Source organism: Poecile atricapillus, chromosome Z (assembly GCF_030490865.1).
Source record: "Poecile atricapillus isolate bPoeAtr1 chromosome Z, bPoeAtr1.hap1, whole genome shotgun sequence".
NCBI lineage: Eukaryota > Metazoa > Chordata > Aves > Passeriformes > Paridae > Poecile > Poecile atricapillus.
Window position 1 is genome coordinate 16,049,712 of NC_081289.1, and position 25,117 is coordinate 16,074,828.

General features: G+C 46.0%; 2 protein-coding genes across 2 annotated transcripts; one reads left to right on the plus strand and one right to left on the minus strand.

Annotated features, from left to right (window-relative positions):
* Window positions 1–616: 616 nt before the first annotated feature.
* Window positions 617–4,696, minus strand: LOC131573601 (mediator of RNA polymerase II transcription subunit 21). Its single transcript, XM_058827701.1, has 4 exons — window positions 4,561–4,696; window positions 4,202–4,316; window positions 3,875–3,975; window positions 617–1,327 (listed from the first exon to the last, which is right to left on the minus strand). Exons 1-4 carry the CDS (start codon window positions 4,600–4,602, stop codon window positions 1,151–1,153), a joined length of 435 nt encoding a protein of 144 aa, XP_058683684.1. The 5' UTR covers window positions 4,603–4,696; the 3' UTR covers window positions 617–1,150.
* Window positions 4,697–5,684: 988 nt separating this feature from the next.
* LOC131573447 (transmembrane 7 superfamily member 3-like) lies at window positions 5,685–23,780 on the plus strand. The gene is made up of 12 exons (XM_058827423.1): window positions 5,685–5,827; window positions 11,832–11,986; window positions 13,780–13,930; window positions 15,052–15,172; window positions 15,903–16,074; window positions 16,372–16,549; window positions 17,828–17,914; window positions 18,322–18,402; window positions 19,095–19,247; window positions 20,343–20,440; window positions 21,006–21,168; window positions 21,635–23,780. The coding sequence occupies exons 1-12, from the start codon at window positions 5,758–5,760 to the stop codon at window positions 21,895–21,897; spliced, it is 1,692 nt and encodes a 563-aa protein (XP_058683406.1). The 5' UTR covers window positions 5,685–5,757; the 3' UTR covers window positions 21,898–23,780.
* The last annotated feature ends 1,337 nt before the right edge of the window (window positions 23,781–25,117 follow it).

Genomic DNA, 25,117 nt, shown 5'->3' on the forward strand with positions numbered 1-25,117 from the left:
TGTAACTTTCAAGTCAATGACAGTATAGCCAATATGAAGAAACAGGTGGCTTTGATTGGGAAATGAGCAGATGCTACCTGCCAACAAACAACATCTTACAATAACAAGGCTGGTAACTCAAAACAACAGAAAATGACCAAGTTTAACCCCAAGCTCATGCCTTGAGCCCTACATTAGCCACTGGTTTGGTGTTGGAGTTTTTTTTTAAATATCAAGAGATACTAGTATTTCTGTAGTCCTACAACAAAGAGCAAAAATTCATTCTGTGATCGAGTGTGTGAAGATAAAAACACCTCTGTAGAGTGCCTTGGGGACAACAGGAATCTTGCTGCTTATGATCATAACATTCATATGGCAGCCAGTGCTTACACTGAAAAGCAACTTTATGTAATAAGCTATTTTCAGTTTTCTCACTGCTGATTTTTATCCAGTCATCCAATGCTCCCTCATCAGTGCCAGCTTTAGAGGCACTCACTAGTTGCCAAGAGAATACAGAATATCAGCAAAAGCAGAGAAATAGCACAAGCAAGTAAGAGCAGGTGTGTCAGTGGCAACAAGGGACTCAAAGGCTCATTCATGAATTACAAACAGTAATCAGTATCAGTATCTGTCAGTATCAGACACCTGCAGGTTTATTTCTTTGTAAATACAATGCCAATGACAAGAACAATCACTCTGTAAACATCAGAGTTTACTTATCCTTTCATATGCTCTGTAAAGGGTGGTAAACCAGTCAATCAACATTACTAGTGCTGTTAATTAAAACAGGTGACCATCACTGCATTCACCGTACTGTCTCCAGGGAACTCTGGCCAACTCATATGTGTCTGAGGCTTACAAAAAAACAGACCACGACCATAGTGGGATTAATTTATACAAATGCTTCTAATATGTAAGAAATTCGACTGAAGTCATATTGGTGAACAGAAAGCTCTTTTTAAGTCAAGGAAACACACATCACACATCCACACAGCTCCAGAACAGAGCCCTGCAGAAGCGTTTCTCACACAAAACCCGCAGCCGAACCGTGCCAAAGCCGCCGCTCCCGACGCGGGGCAGCGGCGCGGGAGGGCCGGGCCAGCCCATCTATTCCCGGTGTATCCAGAGGCGTTCCTGAGGCTCTTGGGCAGGGCCGCGCTGCCCCCTGGCGCTACGAGTCGGGCAGGGGCTGGCTGTGGGTGCCGCTCCGCGTCTTGAGCTGCGACTGGGCGATGTCGGCCAGGGCGCTCTGGATCTTCTCGAGCAGCACATCCCCGCGGTAAACAACCTCCTCCAACCGCGCCGCCGCCTCGTGGTTCTCCTCTTCCAGCCGGTACAGGCTCGCAGCCTTCAAAGCAAAACCGAGATGATACCGAAATATTTTTGTGTTTTTATGTATTTTTCAAACATTCGCAGCTCTGGATGCTACTATCACCCAGTCCTAGTATTTTTCCTACCGTTTCCCCTTAGAAGAATAAGTTAACCCTTCTAATGCATACTTGGACCTCTGTTTGGTCTTATTCTTACGAAGAAGAAGCCCGGCCAGGACGTTTTGTTTTCCAACCAGAATCTGAGAACACACAAGACAGGGGTCAAATAAGCCCCTGCAACTGAGGTGCCCCCACCCAGGGAGGCAAAGATTTAATTTCAGATAAGCATTGTTAAAGTGAGAGGCGTGGGCAAGAGGGAATTCCATCCTCTGCCTCAGAGGATAGGCCCTGCGAGCCCAGGAAGAAACTCCACCCCAGACCCCTCGTGGGATGGCAGCCCAGAGGTTCTCACTGGGTTTGAGTCCCTGGGGTTTCTCCCTTGCTGTGTTCCTGGTGGTCCCTGACCTTGAACTCCACCCTGGTTCTGTCCCTCAAAACCCATCACGCTGCCTCTGTTCGGGTCTCTCCGCCTCTGAGCTTGTCCCTGAGCTGAATAAATGGTTTCCTGAGCAGAAGCCCGTCTCCTTGGTGTCCCATGCCACTCACTGGTAACTGTAGCTTCTCTGGACCTGATCCTGCAGCTGCTGAAAGCAACATGGAACAACTCCGGTGGGGTAGAACCCAAGGAAAACTATGTAACCAACAACTCTTTTAATTCTACAATATTTATATGCTAATTTGCAAAACTCATAAAATCGTAGAACTCCGATGCTGGGTGTGTCCATGATCATTGGGACACTTGAAACCTTCCAATAAAGGCCTGCTTTTTATTTTACTACTTTAACAGTGTTGCAGGAGTTTCCTCTTTTGATATTAGGCAACAGGGAAAAGCAAGGATCCTCAACAGAACCCTAAAGCAACTTTGCTACTCAAGGATACTGAGGGACTGGTTGGTGCTCCCTGAAAAAAGAAAGGTTCTCTTGTTTAACAGTTGACTGCAACTACTTCACAGCTTACAGCAGAATTTGTGCTGTCAACTTCACCAAAAGGGGGAGGTAAATTGTGCTGAGCATTAATGTAGCAGCTCCTTTTATCATTTAAAACAAGACTCTGGATCTGAAATATACACCAAGACAACTAGAGTATAAAAAAAGTAGATCAGCCTAAGTACATTTCTATTAATCAAGTAGTATCTACCACTTCTCAGCAAAGCCTATAGTACATATTTGAGACTGTTTCAAGCATCTTCAACACCATTTCTTTGAAGACTATCAGAATATTTAATACTGCACCAAACTAAGCAACAGAAAATAAAAATAAAAACTGGAATCCAAACGAATTTATCTTAAAACCACACTAGACAGGAAGTATCGGAAAATTTTGTGACATGAGGTTCTTAATGAAGACAGAAAGAAACTATTGAAGTATCACCTCTAAGAAAAGCATATCCCTACTGGATAACCAGCTCCTCCTTCTGGAAGGAGCTTCTTTGCCCACACCAGCTGACACTTTGATCAGACACTGTTCAGTCATGGAAGAAACTGGAATTTGTCTGTAACAGGAAATCTGTCTTCAGCTATTTAAAATGCACTGACAGGAAATTATGCTAGTGTTAATGAGCCCAATTAGGATGGGCACAACAATTACCATGACTAGCAAAGTTCCCAAATTTAACCTCCTTTGTTTAAATCCAGACATGGTGCCATTGCGAAGTCATTTCTCTTTGGCACATTCATTTTTGATGGTTACAGACCATCAATGCAGGCTTAAAACTTGCAGGTGATCTTAAAGGTGATCATCAACTTTGTCAGGAAAACAGCACTCTGCATCCTTTATGCATTCCAAAAAGAAAACACTTTATGTAAATCCAGCCATTAAGAGTCAAAAAAGAAAAAAATAAAATATGGTTTTAATGGGTAAAATCTGTGAAATAACAGAAAAAAAAGAAACCAAATAAAACCCAAATTTGACTGGTTTGAAGGAAGACTCGTTATTGAAAAGTGATTGAATTATTTTGTGACAGAGCTGAAGAACTTCAAGGACTGCAAATTCTAACCAGAAACAATATGAAAGAACAAAAGAGTTCTGTAGTGCTGGTTTTGCGGCTACAAAATGAAATGTGAAAAAGTATGAAATATTACCTAAGGGAAAAAAAAAAAGAATAAAACAACACACAAAGCATCAGTACTGTTCCATCTGTTCTGTTTATATCTGAAAAAAAGGGTGAGTAGTTTCCAGTATAGTGGTGGTGTGACAAAACCACCTAGTTTTTTTTACTTTTTATCAGAAAACGGAATCTAAATTATTGTCACTGATTATAATCTTACTTAGAACTAGATGCAAGTTCAAAATTTCCACTAAGCCTACAAAATATTCACAAGGCTACCCTCATGAAAAATTCAGGTTTGTACCAAAATAATTTTTCAGTGATGATTTGGCTTAGAGATGAAAAAATGTGTTTAAGAGAAAAGGAGGAAGTTTGTCTTCAGGAGTGTTCTGATGCTTGAAATTAGGAAAACTCCTACCTGCAAAGCTGCTGTGGATTCTTCACTGGGCAGGGAATCTATGAGAACATCGATATCCTTGGCAGTGCGAGCGATCAGAGCTGCGAACAGCTGGGCATACTCTGCACAAAACACAGCACAACTCAGGCCATCACTCAGAGAATTATTAGAAACAAGCACAACTCTGCTGTCACAATGTTATCCAGAAAGTGCAGCCGACATCCATTCTACTCCATCACTCCACCAGCTACGAGGGGAATTCTTTGCCGAGGCCGGATTTTGCATTCCCGAGCGCACTACACCGAAGCACGTTGTCTCGCCGTAGGAGACGCAGGAAACCGGACTCACCTTCCGTGGGGTTCACGGGCTGATCCTTGTTTATGGCCGTCTGGATGTTGCTGAAGGAGGCCGGGGGGCCGCACTGCTGCAGCACTCCGATGGCGTTACAGAACTGGTCCGCGAGCTGCGGGCACCAATTAACACCGCGTTAATCACCCTGCCCCATCGCTACAGCCGCCTCCAGCTCACGGCGGACCCCCGCCCGCCCAGCATCCCCGCCACGAGGAGGGTGCACATCCCACCCCCGCGGCCGTTCCCCCGGCTGGGGCGCTGCGGGCGGGGGACCGCATCACCGCATCCCCGCATAGGCCGTGCAGTCCGTGCCGTGCCCCGCGGCCCCGGGGGAGCGGGGGCGGCGGCCGCCTCACCGAATTGACGGCGTCCTGCAGCTGGGTCAGCCGGTCCGCCATGGCCGCGCCGCCGCCCCTGAGGCGCCGCTCCCCGGGGCACGCGCGCCCCCTGCCGGCCGGGAGGAACGGTCCGAGCGAGGGTGGGCAGGCCTTGGGACGGGCTGGAGTCACCGCCCCTGCGCGGGTTTAAGGAGAGACTGGACTCGGCACTCAGTGCCACGGTCTGCTCCACACGGTGGTGTGCAGTCACAGGCTGAACTTGATGATCTCAGAGGTCTTTTCCAACCTAAGTGATTCTGTTCCCTGGCACGGCCTGGGCAGCTTTTCCTGTGCAGCAGTCGCTCTGATCCCAGCTGAAGGCCGCAGCGGCGCTCGGGTGCTCCACTCCAGCCGCGATCCGAGCAGGGAAAAGCCAGAGCGTAATGTCCCCAGCAAGCCAAACCAGAGCCAGCATCCAACCTCCGAGCCCAGGGGTTGGAGGAAAAATGCCATTCGTGTCAGTCGGTTTGTGCCCATCTTTCTTATCTCTGACAGCTGGGTACAATGCCGGCCTTCTCCCGGGGGACCTTAGAAATCATCTCTTTCCAACATTCTGCCATGGGCAGGGACACTTTCCCCTATCCCGGCTCCAAGCCCCATCCAACCCGGCCTTGGACACTGCCAGGGATCCAGGGGCAGCCACAGCTTCTCTGGGCAACCTGTACCAGAGTCTCAGCACCCTCACAGGCACCAATTTCTGCTAATATCCAATCCAAACCTCATCTCCACCAGTGTGAAGCCATTTCTCTTATCCTGTCACTACAAGCCTTTGTAAATAACCACTCTGTAGCCTTGCCACAGATGCTGAGGGTGCAGCAATAATACTAGCTAATCCCCTCAAAGCGTTTTCCCGACAGCGCGGTTGGGTGAGGATTTTGTTTGCCTGCCTACGTAAGCTGGGAGGCGGGGGTCTTTTCTCTGTCCATAGCTAAACCCATGTTCCAAGGTGCCAGTCCATGCCCCACCGTGCATTTTTAAGAGCTCGCAGCTGCTACCGCGGCCAAGCGCTCCCTCTCCGCGCTCCCCCCGCCCTTCCCGGCAGGGCCCTCCCGCAGGTGCCTGAGGGGGGCGGGAGCGACCCCTGCCGGGCGGGTCCCGCCCCCAGCGCCTGTCCCGCCCCGGCTGCCCGGCCCTTTCCCGGCCTCAGCCCCCTTTCCCCGTTCCCTCCGCAGCGCCATGCGGGTCTCGCCTCTCCCCGCGCTGCTCCTGCTGCTCGTGGGGGTCCTGCGCCATGGCGGAGCCTCAGGTGAGGGCGGTGTGAGCCAGAGCGGGGGGGCGCGCGGGGCTGTGGCCGCCATTAGGAGGCCGGAGGAGCCCGGCTCGTAGCGGGAGCCGCGGGGCTGTGCCCGGGGTAATGTCCAGCGGCAGCGGCTTGCTGCGACTGCAGAGCCTTTTGGGGTGTCCCCGGTGCTGGCCGCTGGCCGGAGGGATGAGCAGGGGTGCGGAGCTAGGCTGCCTGCGGCGCTGCAGAAACGCTGTGTGTATTCATGGTTATCTTATATGCAAGCAAGGAGAACCACCCTCTTTATTTATTTTTTTTTTCTTTCCCTTTCCCTCCCTATCCGCCTATTTTATTTATTTATATATATATATATATATAATATATATATATATATTTTGCACCTTAATTTCTGTGAACGCCATACTTTTAACTGTTTCATGGATAATTCGGAATGATTTGAACCGCGCCGTTGCGGGGATGCGCTACGCTGATGCGGCTGCTGCCTATAGGGCTGTGTCCCCCATACAGCAACAAGGTGGCATTCCCTACCTATGAACATGAGCTTACCTGACAAAGGGAAGGAACATGGTTAAAAGTAGGTTTGTTTTGGTTTGCTTGGGGTTTTTTTCCGCCCGACCATGTACAGGTGGTCACGGGTTCCCACCACCCTAGTGGATGGTGGGTTGAAAACAACTACTGCTATAAAATTAGAGAAAGGAGCAAACCCTACCGTTTGCAGCTTGATTCATAAAGTTACTTGTTTGTACTGATGAAATCTGACTTTATTTGGCATGGGCTTTTTTTGTAATTTCCCTGTGTTCTGCATGTGACTAAAATAGGAGTCCAGAGTTGAGTGTGCTGTTATAAATATAGTTTGGGAAGATTTACAGTCCTTTTTTTTTTTTTTGTTAAACTCTTATCTATTCAAATAAAGGAAAAAATAAAGCTTCCTCTCAGAGATAATTCAGAGATAAGCAAACAGTCCTTTGTATTAGGGCTGATATAAGCCTCCTCATCTTGGTTTTGCTTTATTTATACTCTTGCTTCTAACCATGGAATCATAGAATGGTTTGGGACCTTGAAGATCATGTTATTTCACCCCCTCTGCCATGGGCACCATCCACTAGACCAGGCTGCTTGATGCCCCACCCAACCTGGCATTGAATAAATTGAGCTTAATTGTCCCGAAGGAGACTCTTGGGATTCTTTGCTGGGCTGCAGGACAGCGTTTGGAACCAGCCTCAGGTGTGGAAGGCTCCTCTCTGCCCAAGTTTCATGCCCAAGATCCTAATGGAGAGCCAAGTATTCGCTGTTTCTTGGTTTGGCTGGGCACCTGATGGTGGCAAGCAGGTGTGAGAATGAAGGCTCAGGGTTCTTGGACCTTAATGGTTATCTTAAAGGATGCTGACAAGCAGTTTGTCTCCTGGACTTGATGAAAATGGGTCATGCGTTGAGTAATTTTTTTAGAATATTTAAAAAGGCAAAGCAACTATGAGCCTAAGCAAACTGCTTTGCCTTAAAGGAACCTGTTGCTGTTTTTCCTTGCATGATTGAGGGTGGAGGGGGAAAGTATTTTCATTGTGAAAAGCTAATAAGCTGTGTAATTTGTGTACCAGAGTCTAACTGATCATTAGGGCCTTTAAACAAGTCCATTTGCTTAATGGTTCACTGATTTGAAATTGTGTTGTGTTATTCAGTTGTGGACACCCACTTTGCAGGGATGGGCTCTGCTAACTCCTAATCCTTGAAGATCCTGCTTCATTCTAAAGGTGCTGACTAGTAAAATCTTTGTGTGGCCTGTGTTGCCTCACTGGGCTTCTGATAGGCTCCTCAAATTTGGTCTTTGTGCAGAAGTGTTTTGTACATTGTATTTGTTGCCTTCCAGGGAGCTCTATCTTCCTGAGGAGTTCAACTGGCCGTTGAGCCAAACCAGGCTGTTTAGTGTTGGAAAAACTGAAGTGAATTTATAGTGGAATCAGGACGTAGCAGTGCTTTTGTAAAAGGAGTTTATCTGGGTAAAACGTGTTTGTGCCAATTGTTTAGTCTACACAGAGATGATACTTTATAACGAGAGGTTCACACCTAACTCTTCCCTCACTTTTCAGGCTGTAAAGACCTCTAGCCTAGAGAACAGAATAGTCCTCTAGGATGGGAATGGTGCAGGTGGTGACAAGCCACATTCTCCTTTAAGCTGTTCTAAGCATGAGTCTCAGTACACACACAGACAAAGTTCAGAAGCTTTCAGAAATGTTCCTGCTTCTTTTGGGAGTGGGGTAGGTGCTGTATTTTTGGGGGTGTTCAGTAGTGTGGGAAGACAGATCTTGTAGCTGGACTCTCCCATCATCCGTGTCTACATGGCCTGCAGGTCTGATAGGATATGGCTCCAGGCTTTATTCTGTTAAGTAACTGTATGCTAATGTTTTTCTTACTCAAACTGAGTCAGTCTGAGCTTGCACTTCATCTTCATTAAATGTCTTCATGTGACTACTTGCTGTTATACTCCCTGCACTGGAAAGTTCTCCTTAGCTCCTGGAGCTCGCTTACATCAGGTTGTTCTGCACATCCACTACTGAAAGGTGCTTGGCACCCAGTAGAAATGTGTTTTCTCTGACTGCACAGAACCTCTCTGAGGGAAGCATAAGGTTTGAGCAAGGCTCTCTAAGTGAAGACTGCTCTGTATGGGCAGTGGTAGAATTTTTTCAGTTGTGTTTCTTACTGGAGATCGGACTGCTAGGTGTTTTCAAGAACCCTGTGTGGTTAACTGCTCCGTGGTGATGGGGAGAGACACTTGGCTATTTGAGCTGGAAATGTGGTTTACTCAAAGCATCAGAGGAGCCAAGAGCCTGGCACTGAATCAGCACAATGGAAAAGATTCAAGCTTGGGTGTAGCCTGTTTGGGAAACTGTGTGTCACAGGGAAGGGATAACAAGTGCAGAGGCTGCGGAGTTGTCTTGTTTAGAGTTAGGAATAAGGACTTTTGATCTCAGGCTCCAGGAGGTTCTATTTCTTTTAATGTCTTTACTGGTTCTGCCCTTCATGGGAGAGAGAAGATAGTGTGGGGTGACAGAGTGGGCTGTTTGCTCTGTTCGCCAGTTCTGTATGCAGGACTATCTGTGCTCCAGTTCTGGTGATGTATGTGGAGTATGTATAACCATGCTCAGTGCTCCATCTCTGCTCTGTAGCCGCTTGGTTTCAGCAATACCGGCTTCCTTTGAGCGTCTGTGCAGTTGATAAGCTCTGTAATAGTGGGGGTTCCTCTCATGTATCTAACCCAAAACTGTGCTGATGTGCAGTGACTGTTACAACTCTTTCTACAGGGCAAGGAAGAGAGCAAAGCCTGACACCTTAGAGTGTTTCCAGACCTTCACTGTTGAAAGAATAAAACAAGTTGGGATGCCTGGATTTTGCGTCTGTCTGTTGCTGACTTCCTGGATCAACTCTCTCACTTTGTGAGGTGGTGTTAACTGTGCTGGTGGTCCTGCAGACGTGTTTGGTGGGCCACCTCCAGGCAGATCAAGCTTGCCCAAAGGAGAAGGTTGTATGCTGTGGCCAGCACTATGTGTGGTCATTGAGGTCTCTGTTTCTGTCCTTCAAAGGATGTTTGACAAGACTGTGTGACAAGACTCCGTGGTTCAGGGAGTCTAATACCTGTCTGGTATTAGAACCAGAGAACTGGTGGTAGCAATAGGCCTGGTGAATTGTGAGTTGGCTAATTTAATCAATTAGTCTTGCTCACCATCTTCCCTTTCTGTTTCACTACACCGGGAATAACTTGTTCAAATGACAGAGATGGAGAAGGCTGGAAGGGTTCTGTGGCTGTGCAGGAATTGCTCTTCCAAAAACTTCTAAGAAGGTGTTGCTGCTCTGCAGTGCATCTTTTAGGCCTGGCCGGAGGTGTGGTTCAAGGAGCCTGTGAACAGCAAGCTGAATGCTACTTGTGTGATGGGTGTAGATGTTCCTGTTCTTCACCCTGAGCCTCTGCTCTTGTGCCCAGACTTTGGGGTAATGTGTGTCACATGCACTGTTCTTGGAGCAGTTATGCAAACAGGAAAGCAATATAGAACACCATACCTTAATTCACCACACTAATTAAACTTGAGAGAGTGCCTCTGACATTTAGAGTCTCATGATCACACTGAAGTAGTGGCTGTGTGTGAATCTGTCCTTATTTATGCATAGGCCCCTGGGTATGGGCACGGAGTGGAGGTGAGAAACAAGGAGGAGCAATGCGGTTTTTTCCCCTTGATGTAGATCACACGGAGAATGTATAGTTTCAGCTGCTTTTCTTAAAAGAACATTGAACAGTGAATGTCTTGTGGTTCAGAAAGCTCTGCTGAAGGTTTTAAAGATCAAAGAAAAATATTTTTCCTTCATTGTAAGCTTTCACTGTAAATTTCTGGGTGTATAGATGTATAGTCTGTGCCTTCTGAATGCTTTTCTTTAGCATTCATACCACTACTTGCATTTCTGGTAGAACTTCAGCTAATGAGGAAAGATCTGAGGATATCTGAATGCTGCTCAAGGGATTCTGAAGAATCAGAAACTGAAGGGTACACAAAGCTGGGTTTTTTTGCAGCTTTAATTTTACATTAATTACTGTATGAAAATTTGGTGTAGAAATTTCTACCTTAACACAAACTGCAAATGATGGAGCAGAAAAATTGAGACTATTTCTTTCCTCACAAATGGTTTATGACCCCCCATATTTTAGCTGAGATTTCATTGGTGATGCAATACTGGTATTAATTGAATTTTGGGAGTGAGCATGTAAGGGCTGAAGTTCCCTCACTGTGTTGTGAGTGGAGGGGGCATGAGGATGGGAGCACCCCTCTGTTTACACATCAAGAGGCAAAGAAACTGGCCAATGATGCCAGTTCTTGGCAGGAGAGAGAGAAAAGTAACAGGAAAGCAGCTAGAGAGTACTGGGTATAGTTTCAGGAAAGAAAACTGTTCCCTCCCTTGTGAATGGGAGCCCCCCTCTGTCACCAACAAGAGTTCTTGGATGGTGCTGCTGCTGACTCTGTGTTAGGGAACTTGGCAGTCCAAACCCTTTCTACCAGAGGCAACTTCATTGAGGAAGTGTGTGTGTGTTCAGGCTTGATAAGTTTTAGGTCTGTTTCGGTACAGAGGCGGGCAGAAGAATTCAGGGAAAAGCCTGGAAGGCATTGTGAAGTGTGGTTGCAACCACTGACCAAAAAGCATCTTGTGGCTTCTGTGTGGCTGCTTCGCTTTCCTCCCTTGGCATTCCCTGCCCCTGCAGAACCCAGCACAGGGAGAGGCCAGGCTTGCTTGCAGAACTTGAATGGCAAGCCAAAGCTGATTCTCAAAGATCTTACATCCTAGGTCATGTGGTTCTCTTTAGACTAAAATGACAGTGGATCATGGGGTTATGCTCATTGTAAGAAGAGATGGTGTAGGTTGTGTCTAGGAAAAATTAGTCAGATTTTTGGGTCTAGAGATGGGGATGAAGCAGTCCTAATGATTAAAAACCGTTTGTCATCAAAAATTTTGGAATAGCTGAAATTGGGTAAATGTATGTACGTAAACTGCAGATTTGACTCTGTCTTCTGGAACTTTACTCCAATTTCCATGGTCTGTAGGAATTCACCTGGAAAGTCTGATGGATATTGTGCAAGTTGGCTGGCTTATACAAACATACCCACCTGTATCTGCTAAAGATCAGGCAGTCTTTAGTGTCTTCTCTTACTGATATTTTGGAGTCTGGTTGCCTGAGCTGGTGAGCTCAGCTGTATCAAATCCTGATTCCTGGTGAGAAGCTCTGTCCCTGTCCTCGGGTGAGTGCCAGGCTGCAGGACAGGTACCCTGGCTGTGCCTATATCTGCAGGTACAACTCTGTGTGCAGCAGTCTCTGAAAGCTTGGTACAGCTCACAGGATGAAAGCAGCACAAAGCAAAATCCTGCTCTGCTCCCAGCTGACTAATACTGGAAAAACTTCCAGGCTTCCCTGGTAATTGCTTCCCTCTGGACCAAAAGAAACCCTGTATCTTCATTTTTTTTTGTAATGCAGGTCTTCTTGAACTCTCCTTGGGAAAATTCAGAAATGTGCTACTTAACCAGACCAATCCAGTTGAGGCTGTAATCAGGAACATTGCCAGCAACGTGACTGTGGTTATTTTTCAAGTGCATGCCCAACAGAGTGATGTGGTGATATCCTTTGATAAGGTAAGAGTGTCACTTCTGTTAAGCGCTGTCTCTCTTTCAACAAAGGACTTGGCTATGGTACATGTAGGAGTATTGAACTGAAGCTGTATAAATAATGAGTGTCTTTTACCTACTTGGCTTTTAGACAGTGTTACTGTAGCTTCAGAAATGCTTTCTTGTACTTATATGTCATAGCTGCTGTTTTGAAAGACTGAATGCTAAAGGAATGTCAGAGCTGGTTTGAAAATGTTTCAAGGCTCTTTATTTGGTAGAAGTGATGCTTTTGTCATGTGGCTCTGCTGACTGTTGTCCATCAACTTGTCATATTAAAACCAGATCTGTATGTTTGCCAGATGCCCCATACATGTTCACTTGGGGATGTTTAGTTCTGCTGTTCCCATGGCTTGAATCTAACCACTGCAGATGATGTGTTATCCCAGCTCCTTGTCCTGAATCTAATTCTCCTTTGGTAACACATGGAGAAGTTCTTCCACGTACTCCAGTGAAAGCTGCTACTTCTAGACAGCAATAAAAGCATTCCCTCTGCTATACCCTGGATCCCAGTAATGATGGGACAAAATGAGCCTAATCTAAAGTACTGATTTTTGTTGTGGTGGTGCTGGGAGGCTCTCACTGGTATTTGAACAGAACACTGACTAAGCTGAAGGTGGTAAATGGAGGTCTGACAGTTGCAATTGAGTTCCCCTCTCTCTACCAGCGTCTTTGAAATCAGAATATACTGAGTGCCAAGATGTATCCTGGGAATCTTAGAAGATGAATGACCTGTAACACAAGTCATCCAGCTCCGCCATCCTTGTACTGATCCAACAGCCAGGATTACAGGGCTGAGGCATTACTGTTACACCTGTTCAGTCTTTACTTGCCATTGAAGAATCCTTTGCTGCCAGTTCAGATCCTCTTTGCATTCGTGGGCCTTACCAGGCCAAGGGTAGTGATGCATAAATGCAGCTGTTCTGCTTTTAGGGCTGGCCTGCTTCTAGAAATATGAAGCTGAGCCAGACCTTGAAGTCTGCCAGGTCCAGTGCATTTCCTTACAGCATTGCCTTGAGTGACTGACTGCCTTGGCCAAAGGCACTTTCCATGCTGAAAATGTGGCTGCAGGTCAACTGGTTGTTCCAGCTGTGAGACTGTGATACTGTCATTGCTGCCTAATCTTTCCTCAAGAGCCCTACTTCTGGAAGGGATGGTGGTTCTGGTCAGTAACTGGTCTGGCCTCAAAAACATCTGGCATTGCTAGTGTTAAGGAAGCTGTCATACAATCATCTCTGTTCTGGTTGAGATAGGAAGGTGCTTCTATATGCTGGTTCCCAGAACACTTCCTTGCTGCCATCTACAACATTTTGTGAGGCATATTCCAGTCCTTCTACATTTTTTCTAGTCAAGCCATTGCCAGATCTACTAGCTAGATTTCTCTGCAACTTGCTTATGATTATCAGCTTTTTAGTAATCCCACACTTGTCACTTGGGTTTTTGAGCCTGAGCCAGTCAGTGCATGATGTCAGAGCTCCCTTTTTTCACCAGCTAGGGGTGCCATCCAGAGGGGCCTTGACAGGGTTGAGAAGTGGGCCTATGCAGACCTCATACAGTGGAGCTGGACAATTCCAAGCACAGTTTGGGCAAAGTACATTTTGGACAAAGCCTGATCTGTTTTAACTGGCACTGATGTGTGTGCCTGGCAGGTTTGTGGCAGGAAACAGCACTTGTGATATTATCAAAATACATAAATATTATCAAACTGTGATAGGAAACTTCTCAAAAAGAACTACTTGTTTCTATCATTTGTTTCTATGCAGACTCCATCGGTGAACAGCTCAGGAATTGGGGTAGACAAAGGGCTGGTGTCCATCCTTCGGCCTGAGCAGACCGTGTGTACGTGGTACGTGCGTGCCCTGGATGCTGGCCAGGTGCTCAGCACTGCCATCTCTATTCCCTACATGGAGAAAGGTACGTGCTCAGGACATGCCAGCTCTGCTCAGTCAAGTCATTGTGGAATGAAGTGTTGACCTTTCAGTCTTACATATAGAAGTGGAAATCTGATGGGGATACCAGAAATTATTTTGAAATGGGCTGAAAAGGTTTATATTGACACTGCTGAATTGTGAGTTGTGTCTAGGATGTACTCCTTGGTCTTGCCATGATTTAAGCCTTAGAATAGAAAACTGTGGTGCAGGTGATCATGGAATCACAAATCTGTTTTGATTGGAAAGGGACCATAAAGATCATCCAGGTCCACCCCCTGCCATGGGCAGGGACAACTTCCACTACCTCAGGTTGCTCAGAGCCCCCTCCAGCATGGCCTTGGACACTTTCAGGGATCCAGGGGCAGCCAGAGCTTCTCTGGGCAACCTGTGCCAGGCCTCACCACCCTCACAGGAAGGAACTACTTCTTCATATCCAATCTAAATCTACCCTCCTTGAGCTTAAAGCCATTCCCTCCTGTCCTATCACCCCTAGGCCCTTGTAAAAATTCCTTCTCCAGCTTTCTTGTAGGCTCCCTTCAGGTATGGGGGTGCTGCTGGAAAGGTCTCACCAGAGCCTTCTCCAGGCTGAACAACCCCTACTCTGGGCCTCTGCTCATAGGAGAGATACTCCATCCCTCATCTTCATGGTCCTCCTTTGGACTAACTCCAGTAGGTCCACATCCTTCTTGTGTTGGGGTGGGGTCTTGCCAGAGCAGACTAGAGGGGCAGAGCCCTCCTCTCTGGCCCTGCTGCCCACTTGTCTTTGCATGCAGGATGCTGGTGGCTGTCTGGGCTGTGAGCACATGTAGCTGGGTCATTTCAAGCTTCTCGTCAGCCAGCACCTCCAAGTGCTTTTATTCAGGTCTGCCCTAAATCCATTCTCCACCCAGCTTGTGTTTGTGCTTGGGATTGCCCTGACCCATATGCAGTCCCTTACAGGAGCTTCCATTCCAACACTTCAGTCACTGGAGTCTCCCATGTATTGGGGACCTGTCACAGGCTGCAGTGAGACCCTTTTGCTGCCTGCAGGACCAGCACCTTTCTGTGCTCAGCAAGCGGATTGTGCCTGCAAGTGCATAACTACAGGTATCTTCTGTGTTCTAGATCCTATTCCTGGGGGCTGCAATCTAGAATTTGACTTGGAAGTGGATCCAAATCTTTATCTGGACTACACGTTGGTTGATATACACATCAAGTTTGCCCCTGCAAACTTGGGATATACCAGGTGTGTGGAAAACTTCAGTGCACTAAGCAAGACCTTTTGTCCTGTGTTTGGCCAAAAGGCTAAAGTAAGACCCTGCTGTAACAGCTGAACCATACAGCTGCTGGCAGGAATCTTGCTTGCTGCAACAAATGTAAATGGAGAAAAGGAGGAGGGGAAGGAGGTACTGCATGAGAGAGATAAAAATTGAGAGTTACATCTTGTGGGGGAGGTTATGCAATTTCAGAAATGTAAGCAGTCAATAAATACTGGACTTTCCATTCCTTGTAACAGCTTAATTTGTTTGAGGCTCAATTGTATGTTACAGCCAGTTTTATTTCTTTATTAGTACTAAAGCATGATAAGGACCCAGAATTTTTTTAACTTGAGACTTCAAGTTAAAAACTTGGTGTCGCAAGTGATAAGCAGGACATGGGGAAGACTGTGTTCAGAACTGCATGGAAAGACAAAGAGTAATGTTGTGGCTGTTGTGGCCTCTTTGAATTCTTGTTATGGCAATTCATAGGAAGCCTCTGTAAGTGTAAAGGCAGGTATCAGCACAGCCACCACCTGTGCCAGGGTGACTCTGTGTGATTATGTCCTGTGCTCACAAATACAGTCCAGTGTTGAGTTAGCTGCTGGTGCGTACCTCTAAAGAGCAGAGGCAAACACTGTGGACAGGTAACTGCTGAAAATGAATGTTAAGGTTTGGGGCCTTGTGCTGGGCACGTGGCTGATGTGTTTTTCATTGCAGAGGAGCAAACCCCCCCTCCTGTGATTCAGAGACTGGCCAGAGCTCCCGGTGGCGGCTGCGCTATGATGTGTACCAGTACTTCCTGCCCGAGAATGACCTGTCTGAGATGGTGCTCATGAGCCACATTCGGAAAATGTCTGGGGTACAGAGTATCAGAGCCAATGGCATTAAGGTGAGCCTGAAGCACTGGGTACCAGCCATGTGGAAGTGGTGCTCTCAAGTTGTCTCCTCCCCTGTGCCATCTTCCTGGAGGGGAGACATTAGTGGGGTCCCTGGCCCAGCTGGGGAGTGGAATGACAGTGTTGCTAGACCTGGGTCAGGAGGCTGGTAGGGAACCTGAACTGTGCCCTCAGGCAGCAAGGAGCAGAATGGGGAGTGGGGGAATCTTCTCCCCTGTCAGAAAATACACTAGAGTTGGAGGGAAGGGTTCCATCCTGTGAGCCTCTAACACAGATATTTATTTTTCCAGATGCTTACGCTGACAGCTGATGACAAGACCAATGTCTACTTCTCATCACTTCCTGGACAAGGTGTGATCTACAATGTTGTGGTGTGGGATCCTCTTTGGAACAGTTCTGCTGCGTACATACCTGTGCATACATATGCCTGCAGCTTTGCTGACCTGGTAGATAACTGCTCTTCCCTCAGTAAGTCGGGAATTGTATCTCCTTGCCAACTCCTCTGCAGCTTGTTGTGCTCCAACATGCTGGATGTGCTTTAAGATTATTTTTCCAATGTGTGTAGATCTTTGCTTTACACTGTATCTATTTTGTTACTTTATGATGAAGTCTGCTTCTTGATTGAGGAGAAAGTCTAGAATGATGAAGTAAGACTAAGAAGAATCATTAGCAATTAAATGTTTAAGTTATTGGAGTTTTAATATGTGACTTGCAAATGTAACTCTGAACTCCGTAGTGCCATCCCAGCTTTGTCCATTTCAACTGGATACATAATTTCAAATAATTTGTAGGTCTGAGGATGCTGGATGTGAAGCTGAGCTAATAAAACAGATCGGGTTAGGCTCCAGCCCGATTTTTGTAACTGTGCTGGTGCTAACAGGAATCAGTAACCTGCAGGTATTTTGAAAGAAGGCAGTCATCTAAAATAAGAACGAAGATAATGTCAGCAGTAGCAGAGTGACTGCCAAGTCATGCTGCTTTGTACAAAGCTATATAATGGTGGAATTTGAGCAGAAACGGAGCAGAGCTGCCACTCCCATTATGAATGCAGAAGGGACATGTGTAATTACTCATGTAATTAGTAGAATTTGGTTCATAAAGTAAGATTTGTTCTCATTATTTTCTTATATACTGTAACACAAGTGACTTGTCAAACTCAGTGTTGTCCTATGACAAGGTGGGAAAAAGTTATCTAGGCTAAACCTCTCTAATTCAGAGCACATGGAAAATATTATTTACTTCTACAAATAGCTTAAATATAAGTAAGAAATTTGCGTAGAAGACAGAGGTGGGCCATAATGGGATGCTGATGATCATTTTTGTTGTATGGCAAATGTATGAGAGGGAGACAAAAGGTGAAGGCTGCAGTGATTAAGCCTATAGTTGCTGCCTGGGTCACTAATCCCATAGCACTGCCTTTTATAGATGACTGGATGTCCCATTTTTTAAGCCTGAGCAGAGAATTTTCAGGTAAATTTGTATCTGTATTATCAACAAGTTGCATCTACTTACAGAATCTTCTCTTGAATAAGGAGGAAGCTCTTGATTTCTTAATCAGTCTGGGACTATTCCAATGTTCTGTTGAAGATCCTACCAAGCCATCTGTTAGCTCAGGCACTGCAAATCTGACAGAGTGGCAGCTCTCAAGTTGTCAGTAAAGCTTGTGACAGCAACCTGACCTTACCTTAATCTCTTTGTTGAGACTACTGGGTGGAATGCTCTACTAAATCTACCTTTTTATTGTAGGTAAACTCTCTACCAAAGTATTCTTCACTGCTTTTGGTATTCTTGGTCTTTTCACCTGCTTTTTTGGACACAGATTCTGGAAAACAGGTACTGAATATTTAATCTCTTAAGTCTGGTTGGAACTTCATAAATGTTGCTCTGTGTAACTTACAATGGTGAGGTTATTACCAAGATTCACTTGATAGTGATACTGTACCCGTTAGGTCCACTGCTTTGCTTTTATAGGCTCGGAGCCTTTAAGATCAGACTGGAAGTTTCTGGGATGCAGAGATGAGAAACCTAGAACTAGGAAGTGTGTTGGGCAATATAGCTATAAAGATATCATTTTGGACTATCTGTAGTGTTTGATGACACCCCTGTCAAGAACAAAATGTTGTCTTCCCTCCTTTTGTGAGCTGCTATGTTCCTTCCCCATTGTAATATGGAGATGTCTGAGGATCCACTGAAGTGGGCTCAGTATGAAGCTTGCTAAATACTTTTTCCTTCTTTTCTAGATTTATTCTTCATGGGCTTCATTGTCGCAGCATTTGTTTTCTTTGTATTCATTACAAGGGTAACTGGCCTTAGTTATGATGGTGAGTAGATGTGTCAGGATATCCTGTGCTCTTCCCAAACTCTTGTTAGGGACCCTTCAGGTACAATCTCAATTGTGCTGTTGGCCAGCCACAGGAAGGATGCCTGGATGCTTGAGCTGTAATAGCTGAAAATATAACAGAGTAAATGTTCCCTCCAGCATCACAGTGATGCAGAATTAACAGCTGGATTTAATTTCTGTACCTATCCAAGGAAGAGAAGAGGTGTTGGAAACTGGAAATTTGCGACATACTTTCTTCCTACTTTCACAATGCATGGGCCTCTGTTTCAGATCAAATGCAGGTTGCACCTGTAACATGGAAGTAGGTGATTGGTACCCAGCTTGTTAGACTAGACAGAATTAGTTCTTTCCATCTGTCCCACCTCATAGAATTCCTTTTTTTGATACATATGCAGTAGCTGTAGCTACCTGAACTCCCTGGGAACTTGGAGTATGTATGTACATGGTACCGAAGCCTCCATTCCAGCCCTCCTGCCACTCATTCAACAGCACATCCCCAGCTGCAGGCTGGCATCTAAGTGAAGTACATGAAGCATGTGCTGATACTTTTATTTGTTACCTCTTGCAAACTCACTGAAAAAAGCCAAACAAGCATGTAAATAAAGCTGCTGAACATGTTACTGCAGGAATGGAAGTTTCCAGAATGCTGGAATTTTCTCTTCTCTCTTTCAGTGCGTCTTATTTTGACAGCAGTGGCTGGAATTATTGGAGGCCTGCTCTTGGTTGTGAGCTGGTGGAGATTTGGCTCTGTCCTGCTTAGCATGTTTGTTATTGGACTTGTGTTGGGATTTCTCTTCTCATCAACACTCTTCTTCACTCCCCTAGGTAAGCACTGAAATGGTGAGTGCTGTGTTCCTGCTGTGCTGCAGGCACGCTGCAAGGATCAGGAGTGAATGGCACGCTCTGGTTTATCTTAGTGGGATGTTTAACTTTCCCTTTGCACTGCAGAGAGGAATAGAGATGTACCTTCTTTCAGTTGTGCTGTAATTAAAACTACTTGGCAAAGGGGAAACTTGATTGTTTTGCAGAGAACTTGGTGACTCTTCCTACTTAAACTGTGTGCCATCTCTGTAACACCAGCTCTGCTCTAGGCATGTGCTTGCTCTCTTGTTCTCTGTCCAGAAGAAATCCCAGTAGAAAATCTAAAGTCTAATTTGAAGGCTTCAGGCATAAAGGCCTTAGACAAATTGCTTAAAAGCCAGTAAGCCTGCTGAGCTGGAGTCCCTCTGGGACATCAGAGCATCAGCTATACTTTATTGTAATACTCAGTTTCCAAACTCTTTTTAAGGTCCCCTGGTGGGACAGTTTTTCATTCTCCAGTCATCTGTGTTTGACTCACCATAATTCTGTGATAATCCATGCAGTCCCTAGTTGCTCTTCATTAAAGTGGAGCAGTGATTCAGCTGCAGGTCATCTTGTCCCCTCTGGTGAATCCACAGGCCTTAGAAGGCAGGGAGAGCAAAGAAGGGTTTAATTTTCCTAAAGCTCAGAAGAATTTGTTGCCCAGTGGTGTTGTGATGGCTACATTTGCATCATGCTCTGGAGTCAGATGCAGAGTTTTAGCTTAGAAACCCATAAAGGCAACAAAACAGCTTCTTATTGGGCAGCAGTACTCTGGTACTTTTCATTCTTACTAGGTGAGGAATGTGTACCTTGTCAGAAATCTTTGTTCCGTGGACAAGATCTGCTGTTCCAGCACAGGGTTACAGGACCTGTGCTCAACTGGGACAGTATTTCTGTTCTTGAATGACTGTTCCAATACATCTTAAACAGTCAGGATTTGAGCTCAAAAGCTGGGCTTTTCAACAATGTACTCCAGGTATTTCTGAATGTACAGAATTTTTTGGGGAAAAAGCTGCCCCCCAAACACTTGTGAGAAAGGAAATGTTTCTCTCACTGGTAAATGTGGTGTCTTGGCAGGAGACTACAGGGTCTTCCGTGACGATGTGGTGTTCTGGGTGACCTTTACTTGTGTAGCCTTGATGATTCCAGTGCTTTTTGTTGGCTGCCCAAGAATTGTAAGTAATTGTGCTTTCACCTCAGAAGGAGAGAGGGAGAAGGGGGGGTCAGACTTCTTAATGCAAAACGTTGCCCCATGGAATATGTACAGAAAACTTAGCACAGCTTTGTGAAGCTCGGCACAGGGCCAGTTGCAGGCAGTTCCTGTCCAGCCCCACTTGTGCTGAATGGTCCATAAGCTAAGGAATGACTTGGGTGTAGTTTTGCCCACAGCATCCACTAAAGTCTGCATTTAGTTGACTTGTGCTGTCTTATCAGCTGTCTATGGCTGGGTAACAGATGTGTGCAGCTGATTTATCACAAAAGAACTGATAAAAATTGCAAAATACTTGCCCAGGGAAGCTGTGGCTGTCTCATCCCCAGCAGTGTTCAGGCCAGGTTGGATGGGGCTCTGACTAAGCTGGGGCATTGGAAGGTGTCCCTGCCCATGGCAGGGGGTTGGAACTGGATGAGCTTTTAGGTCCATTTTAATCCAGGCCACTCCATGATTCTACTGTCCTAGTGAGGTAGGGAATAAAGAGTGTTCATCAGTCTCCTAAGGCTGTGTTTTTTCTCCTTGTCTAGCTGAACATCCTGGCTTCTGGAATAGTGGGATCTTACACAGTAGTCCTGGCCATTGCTTGTTACGTCTACACAAGCCTTGCTTACATCACCTTAGACCTGCTCAGAAGGGTCCTCAACAATTACTTCAGCAGAGCTTATACCAATGTGCCTTTTCAAAGGAATGGTGAGTCCTCCTGAGACTTTATTCTCTTTTTTAGGAGGAAGCACTGCCTCTCTGGCTCTGGTAAACAGTGAGTGAGGGCAGGAAGGGGATGGAAGAAGAACACAGCACAGTGTGAGATTTAACATCCACATGAGAAATTCTAGTCTTTCAAAAGCAATACTGAGTAGACTCAAAGGCAGGAACCTTCCTGCTGGTGTTGTGACAAAGGCCCTTGTGAAAGGTGCTGCTCAGACTTGGGCTGACAGCTTGCTGAGGAGTGTGCAGAGTGGGCAGTCAAAGGCCTAATACAAGGAAGAGACTCTTCCCAACTCCGTGTGTATCCTGGCCTCTGTATGGAGCCTCTGGGCATCCGAGGATGTGGGGATGATACTTCATTCCTTTCTGTCACTAAACTAGTTCAGTGTTTGTGCTTGGGAAAGCAAGGAATGTTCTGCTTTGCTACAGGAATCTGTTTGTCTTTCTCCAGACTTCATCATCCTGTCAGTGTGGGTGATGCTGGCCCTCAGCGGGGTCACTGTGCAGCTACGCCGGGAGAGGAGTGAAATGCCCTTCCCACCACATCCCTATCTCACCTGGAAGAGGGAAAGGGAGCGTAGAAGCACCAATGTCTTAGACCCCAGCCATCACATCCCTCCCCTGAGAGAGAGGATCCACAACAAGCTGCTGCATATCAAAGAGTTCTTCCAGAAAGATCAGCCAGCTGGGGAGAGAACTCCACTGCTTCTGTAACCTGCCAAATAACTGGTGGGAATGGAGAGGGAGGATCTGGGAATGGTGAGATGATTACCAGCAACCAGCCAGTGGTGCAGGATTTACCACTGCTAATTTGTCCTGCTGAATAAGAGATTGCTGCGTGCCCAGCTTGGCAGAGCAGTTACCTGCCCAGTACACTACAGGCTGTTTGTGACTCCTCTGTGGCACACTCTGCCTGCTTCAACCTGCTTGTGTCCACCTGCAGAATCCTGTACTCGTGGCCAAGGACAGGCATTGATCCTGTGGGGTCTACTTTGCTTTTTGGGTATGTGAAATATCAAACAGGCCTTGGAAAGCAACCTGCTGATTGTCCCCTTGCATGTGGAAATGTCTGCTGAGGCAGCTCCCAACTCACTCCCAAGAGTGGTCAGCCTGTCTAGCTGTGAGGGGAGGGGACAAGGACTGGCCATACAGGGAGTTCTTCCAGCAGGAACTGAGCATCTCCTTCTAATAAAGGTACAAAACATGTGGCTGCAGACACACTGGTTTCCAAGAAGTGTTACTGAATCTTGCAAGCTGAACTGAGTGACTTGAATTGAAACTGCACTGAGTTAACTGTTGTACGTGTGCACTATGGGGAATGGGGACTGATCTGATCTAAGACTTTTTCCTTTGACTTTGGGTCGTTCTGTAGCAAGCTGGTCATCTGGTCTCTGTGCAGAGATGGCTGCTAAGAGCACACAAGAGTTTTGTCTCCCTGTTTGCTTTCTGAACAGCCTGTGTCTTGTTTCTGTTCTGGTATAGTATCTTTTTTGATGGTGCTGTCATAAAAGAAAAGACTAAGTAAGCTCTTTGTAGCCGATGGCAATTTTTTCCCCCTGGAGTTGCCTGGAACACTAATGATTTATTTTTAATCATCTTTTAATTTTGCCTTTAAGGGATGAAAACATCATTCAGCTAGCAAGGTACTGATCAGGAACCTTGCTGACTGAATGTGTTCATTACCTATTTTGAATTGCATCTGCCCAAAGCAGAACGTAGTATAAAAAGAGATGAGGGACCAATCTCATGTGGTGGCTTTATGCTCTTCCTTAAAAAAAACCCCAAGAGCCACTATCAAAATGTCAACTGGAACAATGCGTTTTTGGCTCATCCCAAGGAGACCTGAGGGTGTTTTACCGTGCTTGTCCCTTGTGCCCCATCCTGGTCTCCAGTGGGGTTCTGTCATGCACTGAAGGATGGCTCAAGTCCCACGTCCTGTACCTTGACACAGGGTATGCTGACTCTTCCTCCTCCCTGTGTGTGAACCTTCACTGAGGGCAGCCAAGTGCACAGTCCTGCCTGGGTGAAGCAAGTGGTCACTTAGGTGCCTGCATGGAGCTTCCATGAGGGAATTCCCCAGGGGTGGAAGCCTAAGCTCTCAACCACCACTTTAAATTCTTGGTATGAAATCTGTAAGAAACAGCTCTTGCTGAGGAAACTGGCAAAAGAACTTTATCTGGGAACTTCTTTGGAAGTTAAAACACCCTGGCATAGACAGGAATTAATGACTTTTAAATGGCTTTTCTTTAAGGAGTGAGAACTCAGAGACAGTGTCTGAGGTGACTGAACCTTTCTGATGTTTAAAGACAAATCCCGTCATTGCTTGGACCTGGACCATCTGCCTCAAACAGCAAAGCAAGGCTGAAATCCTTCAGTTTGGGTCTTATTTCCTTGTGCTGTTGTGTGGCACATGGGGTAAGCAAGGAGCTCTTCCCTGGGTCTCTGCCCGTCCTCCCCACACTGTTCCTGAGCATGTCTCTGCCGCGTGTAATGGCAAGCAGCAAACACTTCTGTGGTGTAGAAATGCTCTTAAACATGTTTACCGTGGTGGGTTTTTATAACTGCTGCGATTTACATTGTGCAAGAAACAAGTTTAACTCTAATTTTCTATATCTTTTATAATAAAAATGTCTTTTCAATGATGCTTCTACAGTTTAGCCTCTGCCTTTGATCTTGCTGGGAGAGTTTACTTTGAAAAATTTCTTCTGGTGAGGGCTGAGGTAGGGGAGCTTGGCTGGCGTTGCAGTGACACCCAGAGGCTGAGAGTGTGGCGAGTGCTCTGTGAAGCCACTGAGAGAAGTGAAGTGTGTGGTCCAGAGAGGCTTTTTTTTTTGAGAGCTTTGTCAGATGAGGCTCTAGAGAACAAAGGAATGGTTGTCATACCCTACTTGCCTGAAAACAGGCCTGCAAGATCACATAAGAATCTTCTAGAAGAAGTGGACTTTGAACTCTTTTTCTGAGATCCTGACTTGGAGATTCTTTCCTTTTTTTTTTTTAGTTCTGCCAAGAGATGGTTCAGGAATTTTCTTCTATAATCCCTACGACACAGTGAGTAACAGTGGTGATGATCAGAACACATGAACTGATCCACTGCAGTGTTAAAGGGGTATTTTCAAGGCTTTTTTTGTGCACCCCTTGAGATTCAGGGTGAGATCTGCTTAAGGTCTCTTTAAGGTCCCTTCCAGCACAAACCCTTCTATGATTCTGTGATTCCCTTCTGTCCTTGCCTAAAGCTGGCCTTGACCTGAAAAGTCTTCCAAAAAAGAGGGAATTCCTCCAGAGAAATCAGTGGGCTCCATCTCAAAATGTGCACTTTTCACTGAGCCTTTGAGCTGTTCATCTTTCTGCCTTTCAACCTGTCTGCAGTGATCTTGGTAGTGTTTTTTGGGGTGAGCTGTAGTGGAACTTTGGTTTCTGGTTGGTTTATGCAGTGAATAGTCAGCATAAGAAACACTGAGCCTTTGGGTGTGCAAGGTGAGTATTGTGTTAGGTTACTGTGCCCTGACCCGGACTGGAATGCATTGATATATTGATATACCCAGATTTATTTGGATTTTGCTGATGTCCATCAGGTTGTTGTCCCCTCCCACACCATGGATTAGTAGCCTCTGGTGTCTGAGTTTTCTCTGGAAACAGCAGCTCCCATAACACTTCTGTGTGTTCAACAGATGATTGTTGTTTATAATATTTATTTTATTGCTCTCAGAGCCTGTCTTCTCTAGCCCCCAGCTCCAGGCAGCCATCTGACTCCTGCTAAGCATGAAGAGCTTTGTGCCTCCTTGCATGCTGGGAGAAGTCAACTCCAGACCAGAGCAATAAGCAAGCTCAGTTTGGGGGCATGAGGGAGTGGCTGAAGAGGGTTGTGTAAGACTGACCTGCTTTGGAACTAGATCTTCACAAGGCTGTGTCATCAGAAAAAGCACCAATTCCAACT

Coding starts and splice junctions, on each gene's coding strand:
- LOC131573601 (XM_058827701.1), bottom strand. CDS start 4,602: ATGGCGGACCGGCTGACCCAGCTGCAGGACGCCGTCAATTCG. Junction 4,317..4,560: donor TGCAGGACGCCGTCAATTCG/GTGAGGCGGCCG, acceptor TGGTGCCCGCAG/CTCGCGGACCAGTTCTGTAA. Junction 3,976..4,201: donor GCCCGTGAACCCCACGGAAG/GTGAGTCCGGTT, acceptor TGTTTTGTGCAG/AGTATGCCCAGCTGTTCGCA.
- LOC131573447 (XM_058827423.1), top strand. CDS start 5,758: ATGCGGGTCTCGCCTCTCCCCGCGCTGCTCCTGCTGCTCGTGGGGGTC. Junction 11,987..13,779: donor TGGTGATATCCTTTGATAAG/GTAAGAGTGTCA, acceptor GTTTCTATGCAG/ACTCCATCGGTGAACAGCTC. Junction 19,248..20,342: donor ACTCTTCTTCACTCCCCTAG/GTAAGCACTGAA, acceptor GTGTCTTGGCAG/GAGACTACAGGGTCTTCCGT.